At 39.5% G+C, this 18,915-nt stretch overlaps 1 protein-coding gene across 4 annotated transcripts in view; it reads left to right on the plus strand.

Annotated features, from left to right (window-relative positions):
• DOCK3 (dedicator of cytokinesis 3) overlaps window positions 1-18,915 on the plus strand; it is a 597,071-nt gene that overhangs the window by 347,984 nt on the left and 230,172 nt on the right. For all 4 annotated transcript variants that reach the window (XM_081794945.1, XM_081794946.1, XM_078443039.2 and 1 more), the window contains exon 6: window positions 17,296-17,444. In XM_081794945.1, the coding sequence (XP_081651071.1) occupies window positions 17,296-17,444 (149 nt within the window). The remainder of the gene's footprint in view (window positions 1-17,295; window positions 17,445-18,915) is intronic.

An 18,915-nucleotide genomic window follows, 5' to 3' on the forward strand; every position in this document is an offset into this window, starting at 1 on the left:
TCCCATTCTGTAGACTTTTAGTTTTGTGGATTGTTTCCTTTGCTGTGCAGAAGCTTTTTATCTTCATGAGGTCCCAATAGTTCATTTTTGCTTTTATTTCCCTTGATTCTGGAGACATGTGTATTAGGAAGTTGCTGCAGCCAAGGTCAAAGAGGTTGTTTGTTGCCTATTTTCTCCTCTAGGATTTTGACGGTTTCCTGTCTTACATTTACGTCTTTCATCTATTTTGAATTTATTTTTGTGTAAGGTGTAAGAAAGTGGTCCAGTTTCATTCTTCATGTCACTGTGCGGTTTTCCCAACACCATTTGCTGAAGAGACTTTTTTTTTTTCAATTTGATGTTCATTCCTGCTTTGTCGGAGATTAGTTGACCATACATTTGTGGGTACGTTTCTGGGTTCTCTGTTTTGTTCCATTGATTTATGTGTTTATGTTTTTGTTCCATTGATTTATGAATTTATGTTTCTGTGCCAGTATCATACTGTCTTGATGATTACAGCTTTGTAATACAGCTTGAAGTCGGGAATTGTGATGCCTCCAGCTTTCCTTTTCTTTTTCAACATTCCTTTGGCTATTCAGGGTCTTTTGTGGCTCCAAACAAATTTTAGGATTGTTTTTTCTAGCTCTGTGAAGAATGCTGATGTTATTTTGATGGGGATTACATTGAATGTGTACATCGCTTTGGGTAGTATCAACATTTTAACAATATTTATTCTTCCAATCCATGAGCATGGAATTTTTTCCATTTCTTTGAGTCTTCTTCAGTCTCTTTCATAACCTTTCTGTAGTTTTCAGTATAGATCTTTTACCTCTTTGGTTAGGTTTATTCCTAGGTATCTTATGGTTTTTGGTGCAATTGCAAATGGGATCGATTCCTTGATTTCTCTTTCTGCTACATCATTATTGGTGTATAGAAGTGCAACCAATTTCTGTACATTGATTTTATATGCTGTGACTTTGCTGAATTCATACATGAGTTCTAGCAGTTTTTTGGTGGATTCTTTCAGATATTCCATGTAGAGCATCATGTCATCTGCAAAGAGTGAAAGTTTGACTTCTTCTTTGCCAATTGCATGCCTTTTCTTTCTTTTTGTTGTCTGATTGCTGAGGCTATGACTTCCAGTACTATGTTGAAGAATAGTGGTGAGAGTGGACATCCATGTTACGTTCCTGACCTTAGGAGGAAAGCTCCGTTTTTCCCCATTGAGGATGATATTAGTTGTAGGCTTTTTATATATGGCCTTTATAAAGTTGAGAAATATTCCTTCTACCCCTATTTTCTTGAGGGTTTTTAATCAAGAAATGATGCTGTATATTGTCACATGTTTTTTATGCATCTATTGAGAAGATCATGCAGTTATTAATCCTTTCTTTTGTTAATGTGATGTATCATGTTGATTGATTTGCAGATACTGAGCCAGCTCTGCAGCCCAGGAGGAAATCGACTTGAATGTGGTGAATGATTCTTTTATAGTATTGTTGGATTTGATATGGCAGTATCTTGTTGGGAATTTTGGCATCCATGTTGTTCAGGGAAATTGGTCTGTAATTCTCCTTTTTAGTGGGGTCTTTGTCTGATTTTGGAATTAAGGTAATAGTGGCCCCATAGAATGAGTTTGGAAGTTTTCCTTCCATTTCTATTCTTTGGAATAGATTCAAAAGAGTAGGTATTAACTCCCCATTAAGTGTTTAGTAGAATTCCCCTAGAAAGCCATCCAGCTCTGGACTCTTGTTTCTTTGGGAGATTTTTGATTACTGATTCATTATCTTTACTGGTTGACCCATAACCAGTAAGTAAATTGAATTAGTAATCAAAAATCTGCCAAAAAACAAAAGTCCAGGGCCAGATGGCTTTCCAGGTAAATTGTACCAAACATTTAAGGAAGAGTTAACACCTATTCTCTTGAAGCTGTTCCAAAAAATAGAAATGGAAGGAAAACTTCCAAACTCATTCTATGAAGCCAGCATTACCTTGATTCCAAACCAGACAGAGACCCCACTAAAAAGGAGAACTGTAGACCAATTTCCCTGATGAACATGGATGCAAAAATCCTCAACAAGATATTAGCCAACCGAATCCAACAATACATTAAAAAAATTATTTACCACGACCACATGGGATTTATACCTGGGATGCAGGGCTGGTTCAATATCCACAAAACAATCAATGTGATTCATCACATCAGTAAAAGAAAGGACAAGAACCACATGATCCTTTCAGTAGATACAGAGAAAGCATTTGACAAAACACATTATCCTTTCTTGATAAAAGCGATCAAGAAAGTAGGGACAGAAGGAGCATACCTCAAGATCATAGAAGCCATATATGAAAGACCCAACGCTAATATCATCCTCAGTGGGGAAAAACTGAGAGCTTTCTCCCTAAGGTCAGGACTGAGACAGGGATGTCCACTCTCGTCACTGTTATTCAACTAAGTATTGGAAGTCTTAGCCTCTGTAATAAGACAACACAAAGAAATAAAAGGCATCCAGATTGGCCAGGAGCAGGTCAAACTTTCACTTTTCGCAGATGACATGATATTCTATATGGAAAACCCAAAAGATTCCACCAAAAACTGCTAGAATTGATTCATCAATTCAGCAAAGTTGCAGGATATAAAATCAATGCACAGAAATCGGTTGCATTCCTATTCACCAACAATGAAGCGACAGCAAGAGAAATCAAGGAATCGATCCCATTTACAGTTGCACAAAAAAAAAACATAAAATGCCCATGAATAAATCTAACCAAAGAGGAGAAAAATCTATACACTGAAAACTATAGAAAGCTTTTTAAAGAAATTGAAGACGACACAGAGAAATGGAAAAAGATTCCATGCTCCTGGATAGGAAGAACAAATATTGTTAAAATGTCCATACTACCCAAAGCAATCTACATGTTCAATGCAATCCCTATCAAAATAAAACCAGCGTTCTTCACAGAGCTAGAATAAATATTCCTAAAATTTGTACGGAACCAGAAAAGACCCCAAATAGCCAAAGCAATCTTGAAAAAGAAAACCAAAGCAGGAGGCATCACAATCCCAGACTTCAGGCTATACTACAAAGGTGTAAACATCAAGACAGTATGGTGTTGGCACAAGAACAGACACTCAGATCAATGGAACAGAATAGAGAACCCAGAAATGGACCCACACACATATGGCCAACTCATCTCTGACAAAGCAGGAAAGTGGAATAAAGACAGTCTCTTCAGCAAGTGGTGCTGGGAAAACTGGACAGCGACATGCAGAAGAATGAACCTGGCCCACTTTCTTACGCCATACACAAAAATAAACTCAAAATGGATGAAAGACCTCAATGTAAGACAGGAAGCTGTCAAAATCCTTGAGGAGAAAGCAGGCAAAAACCTCTTTGACCTTGGCCATAGCAACTTCTTATTCAACATGTCTCTGGAGGCAAGGGAAACAAAAGCAAAAATGAACTACTGGGACCTCATCAAAATAAAAAGCTTCTGCACAGTGAAGGAAACAATCAGCAAAACTAAAAGGCAACTGACAGAATGGGAGAAGATATTTGCAGATGACATTTCAGATAAAGGGTTAGTATCCAAAATCTACAAAGAACTTATCAAACTCAACACCCAAAAATAAATAATCCAGTGGAGAAATGGACACAAGACATGAGTAGACCCTTCTTCAGAGAAGACATCCAGATGGCCAACCGACACATGAAAAAAATGCTCAACATCACTCATCATCAGGGAAATACAAACGAAAACCACAATGAGATACCACCTTACACCTGTCAGAATGGCTAACATTAACAACTCAGGCAACAATAGATGTTGGCAAGGATGAGGAGAGAGAGGATCCCTTTTGCACTGCTGCTGGGAATGCAAGCTGGTGCAGTCACTCTGGAAAACAGTATGGAGGTTCCTCAAAAAATTAAAAATAGAACTACCCTATGACCCAGCAATTGCACTACTAGGCATTTATCCAAGGGATACAGGTGTACTGTTTTTTTTTTTTTTTAAGAAAAAAATTTTTAAATTTATTTTTATTATTATTATTTTTAATATGAAATTTACTGTCAAATTGGTTTCCATACAATACCCAGTGCTCATCCCCAATAGGTGCCCTCCTCAATACCCATCACCCACCCTCCCCTCCCTCCCACCCCCCATCAACCTTCAGTTTGTTCTCAGTTTTTAAGAGTCTCTTATGTTTTGGCTCCCTCCCTCTCTAACCTTTTTTTTTTTCCTTCCCCTCCCCCATGGTCTTCTGTTAAGTTTCTCAGGATCCACATAAAAGTGAAAACATATAGTATCTGTCTTTCTCTGTATGACTTATTTCACTTAGCATAACACTCTCCAGTTCCATCCACGTTGCTACAAAAGGCCGTATTTCATTCTTTCTCACTGCCACATAGTATTCCATTGTGTATATAAACCACAATTTCTTTACCCATTCATCAGTTGATGGACATTTAGGCTCAGGTGTACTGTTTTGAAGGGACACATGTACCACCATGTTTATAGCAGCGCTATCAATAGCCAAGGTATGGAAAGAGCCCAAATGTCCATCGGTGGATGAATGGATAAAGAAGATGTGGTAATATATACAATGGAGTATTACTCGGTAATCAAAAAGAAAGAAATTTTGCCATTTGCAACTATGTGGATGGAACTAGAGGGTATTATCCTAAATGAAATTAGTCAGTCAGTGAAAGACAAATATCATTATGACTTCACTCATATGAGTGCTAAGACACAGAACAGATGAACACAAGGAAAGGGAAGCAAAAATCATATAAAAACAGGGAGGGGGACAAAACCTAAGAGACTCTTAAATATGGAGAACAAACAGGGTTACTGTATGGGTTGTGGGCGGGGGGGGATGGGCTAAATGGGTAAGGGGCATTAAGGAATCTACTCCTGAAATCATTGTTGCACTATATGCTAACTAACTCGGATGTAAATTAAAAAAAAAAAAAAAAGAATATTCAATAAAAGTAAAATAAAAATAAAAAGAACATCACCAGAAACATCAACTCTACAGGCAACACAATGGCACTCAGTTCATATCTTTCAATAATCATTCTAAATGTAACTGGACTAAATTCTCCAATCACCTATCCTCTCCCCTCCTTGAAAAGAAAGCTATTTTCTTTTCAGAAAACTTAGTCCTCCCCATTATCCAAGTTTCAGAGCTCGTCCCTTGACACTTCTACTTTTCTTTTCTTTTTTTTTTTATTTTTAATTTTTTAATATATGAAATTTACTGTCAAATTGGTTTCCATACAACACCCAGTGCTCATCCTAACAGGTGCCATCCTCAATGCCCATCACTGACTTTCCCCTCTCTCCCACCCCCCATCAACCCTCAGTTTGTTCTCAGTTTTTAAGAGTGTCTTATGGTTTGCTTCATTCCCTCTGTGTAACTTTTTATTTTCCCCTTCCCCTTCCCTCTAGTCTTCTGTTAAGTTTCTCGGGACCTACATAAGAGTGAAAAAATAAGGTATCTGTCTTTCTTTGCATGACTTATTTCACTTAGCATAACACTCTCCAGTTCCATCCATGTTGCAACAAAATTTTTGCAATATTACATTCTTTCTCATTGCCACATAGTATTCCATTGTGTACATAAACCACAATTTCTTTACCCATTCATCAGTTGATGGACATTTAGGCTCTTTCCATAATTTGGCTATTGTTGAAAGTACTGCTATAAACATTGGGGTACAAGTGCCCCTATTCAACAGTACTCCTGTATCCCTTGGGTAAATTCCTAGCAGTGCTACTGCTGGGTCATAGGGTAGGTCTATTTTTAATTTTTTGAGGAACCTCCACACTGTTTTCCAGAGTGGCTGCACCAGTTTGCATTCTCACCAACAGTGCAAGAGAGTTTCCATTTCTCCACATCCTCCCCAGCATCTATAGTCTCCTCATTTGTTCATTTTGGCCACTCTGACTGGCATGAGGTGATATCTGAGTGTGGTTTTGATTTGTATTTCCCTGATGAGGAGCAATGTTGAGCATCTTTTCATGTGCCTGTTGGCCATCTGGATGTCGTCTTTAGAGAAGTGTCTATTCATGTTTTCTGCCCATTTCTTCACTGGATTATTTGTTTTTTGGGTGTGGAGTTTGGTGAGCTCTTTATAGATTTTGGATACTAGCCCTTTGTCCGATATGTCATTTGCAAATACCTTTTCCCATTGTGTTAGTTACCTTTTAGTTTTGTTGATTATTTCCTTTGCTGTGCAGAAGCTTTTATCTCCGTGAGGTCCCAATAGTTCATTTTTCCTTTTAATTCCCGTGCCTTTGGGGATGTGACAGGTAAGAAATTGCTGTGGCTGAGGTCAGAGTGGTCTTTTCCTGTTTTCTCGTCTAGGGTTTTGATGGTTTCCTGTCTCACATTCAGGTCCTTCATCCATTTTGAGTTTATTTTTGTGAATGGTGTAAGAAAGTGGTCTAGTTTCATTCTTCTGTATGTTGCTGTCCAGCTCTCCCAGCACCCTTTGTTAAAGAGACTGTCTTTTTTCCATTGGATATTCTTTCCTGCTTTGTCAAAGATTAGTTGGCCATACATTTGTGGGTCTAGTTCTGGGGTTTCTATTCTATTCCATTGGTCTATGTGTCTGTTTTTGTGCCAATACCATGCTGTCTTGATGATGACAGCTTTGTAGTAGAGGCTAAAGTCTGGGATTGTGATGCCTCCTGCTTTGGTCTTCTTCTTCAAAATTACTTTGGCTATTCGGGGCCTTTTGTGGTTCCATATGAATTTTAGGATTGCTTGTTCTAGCTTTGAGAAGAATGCTGGTGCAATTTTGATTGGGATTGCATTGAATGTGTAGATAGCTTTGGGTAGTATTGACATTTTGACAATATTTATTCTTCCAACCCCTGAGCATGGAATGTTTTTCCATTTCTTTATATCTTCTTCCATTTCCTTCATAAGCTTTCTATAGTTTTCAGCATACAGATCTTGTACATCCTTGGTTAGATTTATTCCTAGGTATTTTATGCTTCTTGGTGCACTTGTGAATGGGATCAGTGTCTTTATTTGTCTTTCTGTTGCTTCATTATTAGTGTATAAGAATGCAACTGATTTCTGTACATTGATTTTGTATCCTGCAACTTTGCTGAATTCATGTATCAGTTCTAGCAGACTTTTGGTGGAGTCTATCAGGATATTATCATGTCATCTGCAAAAAGTGAAAGAAAGATTGACTTCATCTTTGCCAATTTTGATGCCTTTGATTTCCTTTTGTTGTCTGATTGCTGATGCTAGTACTTCCAACACTATGTTAAACAACAGTGGTGAGAGTGGGCATCCCTGTCGTGTTCCTGATCTCAGGCGGAAAGCTCTCAGTTTTTCCCCATTAAGGATGATATTAGCTGTGGGCTTTTCATAAATGGCTTTTATGATGTTTAAGTATGTTCCTTCTATCCCGACTTTCTCGAGGGTTTTTATTAAGAAAGGATGCTGAATTTTGTCAAATGCTTTTTCTGCATCGATTGCCAGGATCATATGGTTCTTATCTTTTATTAATGTGATGTATCACGTTGATTGATTTGCGAATGTTGAACCAACCCTGCATCCCAGGAATGAATCCCACTTGATCATGGTGAATAATTCTTTTTATAAGCTGTTGAAATCGATTTGCTAGTATCTTATTGAGAGTTTTTGCATCCATTTTCATCAGGGATATTGGCCTGCAGTTCTCTTTTTTTACTGGGTCTCTGTCTGGTTTAGGAATCAAAGTAATACTGGCTTCTTAGAATCAGTCTGGAAGTTGTCCTTCCCTTTATATTTTTTGGAATAGCTTGAGAAGGATAGGTATTATCTCTGCTTTAAATGTCTGGTAGAATTCCCCAGGGAAGCCATCTGGTCCTGGACTCTTATTTTGGGGGAGATTTTTGATAACTGATTCAATTTCTTCGCTGGTTATGGTTCTGTTCAAGCTTTCTATTTCCTCCTGTTTGAGTTTTGGAAGAGTGTGGGTGTTTAGGAATTTGTCCATTTCTTCCAGATTGTCCAGTTGTTGGCATATATTTTTTCATAGTATTCCCTGATAATTGCTTGTATTTCTGAGGGATTGTTTGTAATAATTCCATTTTCATTCCTGATTTTATCTATATGGGTCGTCTCCCTTTTGTTTTTGAGAAGCCTGGCTAGAGGTTTATCAGGTTTTTTTTTATTTTTTCAAAAAACCAACTCTTGATTTCATTGATCTGCTCTACAGTTTTTTTAGATTCTATATTGTTTATTTCTGCTCTGACCTTTATTATTTCTCTTCTTCTGCTGGGTTTGGGGTGTCTTTGCTGTTCTGCTTCTATTTTCTTTAGGTGTGCTGTTAGATTTTGTATTTGGGATTTTTCTTGTTTCTTGAAATAGGCCTGGATTGCAATGTATTTTCCTTTCAGGACTGCCTTCGCTGCATCCCAAAGCATTTGGATTGTTGTATTTTCATTTTCGTGTCTTTCCATATATTTTTAAATTTCTTCTCTAATTGCCTGGTTGACCCATTCATTCTTTAGTAGGGTGTTCTTTAACCTCCATGCTTTTGGAGGTTTTCCAGACTTTTTCTGTGGTTGATTTCAAGCTTCATCGCATTGTGGTCTGAAAGTATGCATGGTATGATCTCAATTCTTGTATACTTATGAAGGGCTGTTTTGTGATGCAGTATGTGATCTATCTTGGAGAATGTTGCATGTGCACTTGAGAAGAAAGTATTTTCTGTTGCTTTGGGATGCAGAGTTTTAAATATATCTGTCAAGTCCATATGATCCAATGTATCATTGTTTCTTTATTTGTTTCTTTATTGACCATGTGTCTAGATGATCTATCCATTGTTGTACGTGGGGTATTAAAGTCCCCTGCAATTACCACATTCTTATCAATAAGGTTGCTTATGTTTGTGAGTAATTGTTTTATATATTTGGGGGCTCCCGTATTCGGCGCATAGACATTTATAATTGTTAGTTCTTCTTGATGGATAGACCCTGTAATTATTATATAATGCCCTTCTTCATCTCGTGTTACAACCTTTAAAGTCTAGTTTGTCTGATATAAGTATGGCTACTCCAGCTTTCTTTTGGCTTCCAGTAGCATGATAAATAGTTCTCCATCCCCTCACTTTCAATCTGAAAGTGTCTTCAGGTCTAAAATGAGTCTCTTGTAGACAACATTAGATGGGTCTTGTTTTTTATCCATTATGATACTCTATGTCTTTTGGTTGGCACATTTAGTCCATTTACATTCAGTGTTATTATAGAAAAATATGGGTTTAGAGTCATTGTGATGTCTGTAGGTTTCATGCTTGTAGCGATGTCTCTGGTACTTTGTCTCACAGGATCTCCCTTAGGATTTCTTGTAGGGCTGGTTTAGTGGTGATGAATTCCTTCAGTTTTTGTTTGTTTGGGAAGACCTTTGTCTCTCCTTCTATTCTAAATGACAGATTTGCTGGATAGAGGATTCTCGGCTGCATATTTTTTCTGTTCATCACATTGAAGATTTCCTGCCATCCCTTTCTGGCCTGCCAAGTTTCAGTAGAGAGATCCGTCACGAGTCTTATCAGTCTCCCTTTATATGTTAGAGCACGTTTATCCCTAGCTGCTTTCAGAATTTTCTCTTTATCCTCATATTTTGCCAGTTTCTCTATGATATGTCGTGCAGAAGATTGATTCAAGTTACGTCTGAAGGGAGTTCTCTCTGCCTCTTGGATTTCAGTGCCTTTTTCCTTCCCTAGATCAGGGAGGTCCTCAGCTATTATTTCTTCAAGTACACCTTCAGCACCTTTCCCTCTCTCTTCCTCCTCTGGAATACCAATTATGCGTAGATTATTTCTCTTTAGTGCATCACTTAGTTCTCTAATTTTCCCCTCATACTCCTGGATTTTTTTATCTCTCTTTTTCTCAGCTTCTTTTTCCATAATTTTATCTTCTAGTTCACCTATTCTCTCCTCTGCCTCTTCAATCCGAACTGTGGTCGTCTCCATTTTATTTTGTAGCTCATTAATAGCATTTTTTAGCTCCTCCTGGCTGTTCCTTAGTCCCTTGATCTCTGTAGCAATAGATTCTCTGCTGTCCTTTTTACTGTTTTCAAGCCCAGCGATTAATTTTATGACTATTATTCTAAATTCACTTTCTGTTATATTGTTTAAATCGTTTTTGATCAATTCGTTAGCTGTCATTATTGCCTGGAGGGTTTTTTGAGGGGAATTCTTCCGTTTCGTCATTTTGGATAGTCCCTGGAGTGGTGCAGATCTGCAGGGCACTTCCTCTGTGCTGTCTTGAATAACTTGCATTGGTGGGCGGGGCCGTAGTCAGACCCGATGTCTGCCCCCAGCCCACCCTGGGTCTACAGTCAGACTGGTGTGCACCTTCTCTTCCCCTCTCCTAGGGGCGGGATTCACTGTGGGGTGGCGTGCCCCATCTGGGCTACTTGCACACCGCCTGGTTTGTGGTGCTGGGGATCTGGCGTATTAGTTGGGGTGGATCGGCAAGGTGCACAGGGTTGGGAGGGGCAGGCTCAGCTCGCTTTTCCTTCAGAGATCTGCTTCAGGAGGGGCCCTGTGGCACTGGGATTGAGTCAGACCTGCCGGAGGGGTGGCTCCACAGAAGCACAGCGTTGGGTGTTTGCGCGGTGCAAACAAGTTCTGTGATGGGAACTGGTTCCCTTTGGGATTTTGGCTGGGGGATGGGTGAGGGAGATGGCGTTGGCAAGCGCCTTTGTTCCCCGCCATGCTGAGCTCTGTCGTCCGGGGCTCAACAACTCTCCCTCCCGTTCTCCTCCAGCCCTCCCGCTCTCCGAGCAGAGCTGTTAACTTATAACCTTCCAGATGTTAAGTCCCGCTTGCTGTCCGAACACACTCCTTCTGGCCCCTCCGCTTTTGCAAGCCAGACTCTGGGGCTCTGCTTTGCCGGGGGCTTCCCCTCTGCCCTGGCTCCCTCCCGCCAGTCCGTGTAGTGCGCATCGCCTCTCCGCCCTTCCTACCCTCTTCCATGGGCCTCTTGTCTACGCTTGGCTCCAGAAAATCCGTTCTGCTAGTCTCCTGGTGGTTTTCTGGGTTATTTAGGCAGGTGTGGGTGGAATCTAAGTGATCCACAGGACGCGGTGAGCCCAGTGTCCTCCTACGCCGCCGTCTTCCCAACAAAAATTTTAAGAAATTAAAAAAAAATTTTGTTGTTTCTGTGTCCAAGAAAGGGAGAAGAAAGAAAAAACAATGTAAGTATAAACAGAAGCAAAGAAAATGAACAAGCAAACAGGATGAAATCCAAATGAAGCTGCATCCTGTTCCCTTAGAACTTATACTTTGGAGCACACTTTAGTCCGTAGACTAAGCAGGTGGAAGGGATTTGTGCTGGTCTTCTGGGGGATGTGTCTGGAGGGCACAGGAGCATGGAGCTTGGTGTAGTGGCTCTGTTTGCCACTTGGTGGTGCTTCTTAGCTCACTGTGGTCTATCCATGAGGTAAAAGTGGCTTCACCCAGCTCTCTAGTCTCTGGCTTGGAAATTGACACACTATCAAGCACCCCTCCTTTATCTCAGGCTTCCGTCTGCTCCCCACCTTTACCCTGTATCCAAGCTGTCTGCCTGCCAGGTGTTACTTCGCTCTAGAGTTTTATCTGAGATGGGGCTGTGTTTCAAAACACAGCACTTCAGAGACCCCTGTGGCTTTGGACCCGTTCTGATTCTCTGGAGGAGGGTTTTGCTAAGCAATGGCAAGTCCTGGCTTGTCCCTGAAAATGTTGTGCAGCAGCAGAGGCTTAGAGTTTATGGTGAATCAGAACACACAACTGGCACCAAGTTTTGCTGTACTCTGGGGTCTTTGTTCCAATATCGGTAAATGTGGCAGCTCTCCATGGTCTGCCAGGACTTTTGCCTGTGGAGAAACCATATGGCCTCTACCAAATGCACTCCAAGCTGGGGAACTGCTTCTCCCTGTGTGGTACACAGACCCCTCAGACCACACTGCCTAATCATGGGAGTTTCCTCTACTTCCTCACCAGAATACCACCAGGCACTGAACTCTGGACCTTTAGATTCTTTGCTCCACTGTTTATAGAATCCTGGTGATGTTAAAACCCTCTCCTTTCTCTTTCTCAATGGTTTTGGGGAACAGATTTCTTGTCTAGTCCCCTGTGTTTTCACTCTTTCTCTCCAGCTTCTTTTGGGGGTAGTGCTTTTCTTGTGTGTTCCAACATGCTGCACTCTCTCCCTTTCTCTTTGTCCTCTCCACAAAAAAGGTTCCCTACCCTCCATGGCTCCGTGGCTTTTCTCTCCTTCAGTTTACCTCTCTGCACTATGTATCTGCCAAGTTCTCTGGCTCAAGTTATGCAGATTGTTGCGTTAATCCTCAGATCGATTTCCTAGGTGTTCAAAATGGTTTTATGCTAATATAGCTGCATTTCAGGGGCAAGACAAGCTCAGGGTCTCCATACTACTCTGCCATCTTAACTCGCCCCGCCCTTTAAAAAAAATTCTCCTGCATTTATTTTAGCCTTGACAGGAACTAGGGATGATTATGCAGGAAAGGTAAAACTTACCACCAACCTAATTGTACTGTTATTTTAATCTACTGAAGAGCAGGAGTCTCAGTAGAAAAGCATCGTTCAGCCAAAGTGAGACATTCAACTGTCCTGTGGTGTCAAGTGTTCCTAGGTAAATTTTGTACTCTGTGGCCAGTCACTCAAGATTGCTCACTTTGAATGGTGTGTGTTTACTGCCAGCAAACCCAAGAGTGCAGTGTGGTGTCAGAGCAGTGCTAGTGGAGCAGCCTCTAGTGCTAGGAGCTCTGGTCACAGAGCTCATTGGGTTGGCCTGGAGAAAGAAATTAGCATCACATTGATTGTAATCATAGTTCTGCTTTCTGATGATGTGACCCGTTTCATTCTTAGTGCAGAGTTAGCATTCCTGGCTTCATATAATTAGAAACAACTGATTTTGTAGTGGGAGAAAATACTGTACAGTTTTTCCAATTATCTGCATAACAAACGACTCCAAGTCTTAGTGGCTTAAAACAACTGTTTATTATATTTCATTCTTCTCTGGATAGAGTGAGCTCAGTTGGGTGGTTTTCACAGAGGGTTTCTCATGTTGCAGTCAGATTTTGGTAGGGGCTGTAATCTCCTGAAAGTTCTCCTGGGCTAGGGGTAGCAACTAAGTTGGCTCACTCACACAGTGGGACTGCTTAATGGAGTGTCTCCTTGTGGCCGTTCCATGCAGCTTGGGCTTTTAACAGCATGACAGCTGGATTCTAAGAGGGAACCTTCCAGAAGGAGCATATATTCCAAGAGACAGGAAGCTGAAGCTGCTGGACAAGTTAAGGACAGCTTCTAGAACTAGCTTTAGCTTCCTGCTGTTGTGTTCAGTTGATCAGAGCAGTCTCAGGGCCTTCCTAGATTCAAAGGTGTGAAGAAACAGACTCTATCTCATACTGGACGCGTGTGAAGGTCACATTTTTGCAGAATAGTATTTGGGATGGGAGTATTGTAGTCATCTTTGGACAGTACGGTCTGTTAGAAACTCTTAATAAATGACTGTTTAATGCCTTAAAGGAGTATATTAGTATATTTTTGCATTGATACTGTATGTGTATGTGTGCATGTATGTGTTGCATAAACACTGTGTGTATGTGTGTATATGTGTGTGCGTAGATATACATGCATACACATACATATATGTGATACATACATACTTACATACATGGTATTTCAGCATCAATATACATTATTACCCTTGGCTTAAAACACACACACAACCACACTTTTAATTAGTGTTCACAAAACTCAAAATCATCTGACAGTTGAACTCTCTACCTCTTGTCGAGGTTGTGTTACCACTCTCTATGGAACTTTTACAACTTCTTCCCTATTCTGAAATCTCTAACACTCCCTCCCACTCTAGTCACTCTCGGCTGATGACCTTGCTTCTTTTTTTCCTTGAGAATAAAGCACCTGGAGGAAAAATTTCGTTTTCCTGTCACCAAATCTCCCAAATGCCTTTGTCATTATCCGTATTCTATGCTTTTCCTCTGTGACAATATATGGAATATCTAGCCTAAGCAGAGCTTCCCTTCTTGGGGACCCATCTCTTCTTGGCTACTCAAAGACTTAATATCTGCATCATCAAATTTTTTTCTTTTTACTATATCATTCCCTTCAGCATATGAGTATCCTGAAATTTTGTTTCATTGAAAAAAAAACCCTCCCCTGATTGCACAGCATTATTCTACTATCTTATTTCTCTGCTTCCAATTACTGAAAATTCTACAAGAGTTGTCTGTGTTCTGTTCCCATTTTTCTTCTCTCCCATTACTCTTGAATTCACTCCAACAAATTCATCAAAATTGCCCTTATAGGTATCAGTGATGGCCACCACAAACTCAAATGCAGTGCTTAACTCTCAGTCTGTATTTTATTTAACTTCTCAGTCAGTGCATTTGACAAAGTCCTCATTAAAACCCTGTATTCAGTACACTCCTGCTTTTCCTCTCATCTCACTCCTTTCTCCTTCTTTGTTTCCTGTGCTAGATACTCCTCTAGATGACCTCTAAATACTGGAATTCAATGTCAAACCTAGCATGTTAAAATTGAACATTGTTTCCCTCCTCCAGTCATGCTTCCCAGGCCAAGAAAAAGAGAAATCCTTGACTCCACTCATATCCCACATCTGATATATCCACAGATCCTGACAGCTTTAACCTACAAAACATGTCAAAACCCCAGGCCCTAAAAGTTTTACATTATGCTTCTTACCTTTGTCTAGTCAACTGTAATCCTGTGGATTGTTGTAATAAATAGCCTGCTGACTGGAACCCCTGCCTTCCTTTTTGCCTTTTCGTGGTTTATTCTCAGCAGCACTCAGAGTGATGCTTTCAAGCCTTAATCCTATCACATCATTCTCCCTATCTTCAGTGGCATTCCATCTTGCTTGGAATAAAAGCCAAACCCTTTAACATGGCTTACCAAAGCCCTGCCTGATCTGGTCTCTGGTACTTCTCTGACTGCATCATCACCACTCTCCCCCTTGTTCACTTTGCTGAAGGTACACTGACCTCTCTGTTCTCTCTGAACATGCCAAGTCCACTTCCACATCAAGGCATTTGTTCTTGCTGTTTTTTATGCCTCTAAAACTTCCCCAGTTTTGTTTTCAATTTGTTTTAAATTTGAACTTCCTCAGTTTTCCCACATGCTGTCACCTTGTTTCATTCAGGTTTCTAGTTAAAGTTCAGCTCCCAAAGAAGCCCACCCTACCTGAAGTATTACCTTCCCCCACTCCCCAGCCAACCCACCCTTTGCCACCCACTATTTCTATTCTGCTATAATTTTATTTTTAGAACTTATCACTACCATTATTTATTTGTCTGCAGCCTGTCTCTGCTCTCTAGAATGAAGCCACGAGAGTAGGGACTTTTTTTTTATATGAAATTTATTGTCAAATTGGTTACCATACAATACCCAGTGCTCATCACAACAGGTGCCCTCCTCAGTGCCCATCACCCACTTTCCCCTCCCTCCCACCCCCCATCAACCCTCAGTTTATTCTCAGTTTTTAAGAGTAGGGTGGGGACTTTTGATCACAACATAGTGATAGCATTCATCAGGTGCTTCATAAGCGTTTGTAATCAAGTGATTGAATAAATGCTTGTGTGTATGTATGCAGTGGATTATTGGGTGTGGTTTGATGGGAAAATAATCTAATTTTCTATTTTAAACTTTGGTGGCCCTATTTTATCAAAAATAAATGAATATGCTGGAAGGAGACACCACATTGCCTTTGTTGCTTACCTTAAGATCTCAATATTCTAAATGATATAATTTTCTTAGGCCTTTTTATATGAACTGACAAGGATTTTTAAGTTCATTCTGCCAGCATTGTGTACCATCAAGGTACTTAACTTTTCTTTGTATAAACATTGAGTGAAAAAGGATCTCATGCTATTAGCAATGATGTAGTTAGAGTGCATGATTCCTGAGGTCTTCTATTTAAAAATACTTTGCCTGTGAGGGGCGCCTGAGTGGCTCAGTCAGTTAAGCGTCTGACTTCAGCTCAGGTCATGATCTCGTGGTTCATGAGTTAAACCCCCACATTGAGCTCTGTGCTGACAGCTCAGAGCCTGGAGCCTGCTTCAGATTCTGTGTCTCCCTCTCTCACTGCCCCTCCCCTGCTTGCACTCAGTCCCTCTCTCAAAAATAAATAAACATAAAAAAAAAATAGTTTCTCTGTGAGATGGATTTTAAAAGTCTAATGCTCCATTAGATGAATTCTAAGTAGCATGAGGTCTTGAACATTTTAATCATAAGATCATTGCCATGAATATTAGCTGATTCTGCTGGTTTGTCATTTACTTTATTATTAATTTTATTTATAGTTAACTTTAATCAAGCTTATTTTGGCAAGTGTCTTTTTAGAGGAAATTCTAGATAGAGGCTTTACTAACCCTATGGTACAGGTTGATCTGACTTTAAAAAGCATTCTTTATAGAAAAGTTACATTCCAAGAGTTTTAATTATCATATAGAATCATGCTTCTCTATAACCGAAAGAGAAACCTAAAAATTTCCAAACCAGGATTGCACTTGTGAGCAAATAAGACTTTAGTTTTTAAATCTATGTTCTTAAGTAAATCTTTTTCATCAAGTATCTACTGTCATGGCATTTACACTTTTTATCTGTTAAAAGCCCTATCATGTCCATAATTAAATTCATTAAGGTGTTTCCATTTAACTCTTACAAAGGTGACATTTTTTATTAAACTGAAAAGAGTTCATATCTTTGACACTAGGGATGCATATTGTTTACAAAAGCTAATTAAAACTAGATGAGGCCTGGAAACCTGGAGTGAATATTACTCCAGAGATTGTGGCTTTTTATTGGAACCTTAGTTCCTTCAAAGTAGGGCAAGTGATTCTCTCTTCCCTTCCCCAACTTGAGTATCCCTCGTAGAGAAACCAGAGATGTTACATACATAGTAACTTCTGACAGGGAAATCAGCTGTAGACTCCTATGAGTCTAACTTTGTGTTCTGATTAAGTTTAGTAACTCTGATTTACTGGAAAATGAATTGTCCAAAATGGAGTAGAGATAAATGGTATTTTGCATGATCCAGAGGAATTGTATTACTTGTTAGATGTTATCTATATAGAGATGTTTAGACAGTAGGAACTAAGTACTTTGTTTTAAGATTCTTAAATATGCTCCTCTTTACATTGCCTTTTTTAGAGATTCAGAGAAATGAACACTTCATAGTTTAACTATTTCTCTTTCTTTTTCATTCTTTTTCCCTATCCCTTTTTCATGTCACCCAAAACCAAAAATGCCCTTTCAGAAACACAAAGTAGATCTTTTCTACAAGCTACGCCATGTGATGAACGAACTTATTGACCTTCGAAGGCAGCTACTGTCTGGTCACCTCACTCAGGATCAGGTGCGGGAGGTTAAGCGGCATATCACCGTGCGCCTGGACTGGGGTAATGAGTAAGTATGAATATCATTTGGGCATTTCAGTTACTTTATGTTAACTCAGTTCTTAAAGAGTTTGAACCTGATCAAAACTCTCTTTAGTGATTAAAAGACATTATTATATTCCGCACTAAGCTTTGATCATTTTTAAGATGAGTAGTTGTTTCTTTTGGTTTAGCAAAGGGCACTTACTGGCTCTACACACTGAAACTCACACAGTTTTTTATTTTATTTTATTTTTTATTTTTTTAAATTTACATCCAAATTAGTTAGCATATAGTGCAACAATGATTTCAAGAGTAGATTCCTTAGTGCCCCTTACCCATTTAGCCCATCCCCCCTCCCACAACCCCTTCAGTAACCCTCAGTTTGTTCTCCATATATCTCAATTTTTATTTTCACTTCTGGAATATTAAATAATTGGACTGCATTATCCTGTGAGGTCTCTTCCAGCTCAAATTCTTTGATTCTAGATCTCAGTAATCAGAGTACATACACTTCTGTTTCATCTTTTAGTATCTTTATTTTTTCATGTGATTTCTGTGTCTTTTACATTTTATAGCCATGCAATTTATCTGAGTATGCATATACTCCAAATGGGAACTGTCTACATCTCTACTTCAGAATATTCTTAACTAATTTGTCATTCAAAAATAGTCCTGCATTTATGCAGGAGGTATGGTTATTTGTCATATATAGCATTCTAAGACTTTGGCTTGGGAAGCTAGAGTAGATAGTATTCAAATTTTATTTCTTCCTAGATATAATAATTGATACAATTCTCAAGTGATTTTGTCTCATTATCTTAAAATCAAGTCCATTGAACTTTAAAGTGTCCAGGTTGTTTCCTGGTCATACATATACTTTATGTATGTTTTAGTACAAGTCTTTAGCTCCTCACCCTCTCAAGATGTCATTGAAATGAAAAATAAAAAGAATGGGAGGGGGACCTAGCAATAAATGGAATATATGAACTCATTTCTAGAAGCTTGAATGTAGATAGAGTATTAATGATGAAAGAAGCCCAGTATATGTGGAAGAAACTTTAGCTAATGAAAGAGATGTTCTGTCCAGCAGTTTGCAGAATCATGGAGGAGCATACCTTGGTGCTTAAAAAGGCAGGGGGATTGCTTAAAAGTATATAAAAGGAATAACCCACTGCCATGAGTAGAAAGACTGTCAGCCAGTCGTTTCAGATAAACAAACACAAAGACAGACTTCCTGGGGGAACTGGGCAACAAGAGTGTACTCTGGGACCTTTATTACAAAGCCCTCCATATTGTGTTATGTAAGGGTTTCAAATTGTAATGACCAGATCCCTTCCACTTACCAGAAAGAAACTTTGCTAGTCACCCACCATGTGCAAAAACTCCCCACACTTCTAGTGCTTTTTAAATTGGGATGGACAGGGGCGCCTTGAGGTGGCTTGGTCGGTTAAGCATCCGACTTCGGCTCAGGTCATAATCTCACAGTCCGTGGGTTCGAG

This window comes from Panthera onca, chromosome A2 (assembly GCF_046562875.1).
Source record: "Panthera onca isolate mPanOnc1 chromosome A2, mPanOnc1 haplotype 2, whole genome shotgun sequence".
Classification (NCBI taxonomy): Eukaryota; Metazoa; Chordata; class Mammalia; order Carnivora; family Felidae; genus Panthera; species Panthera onca.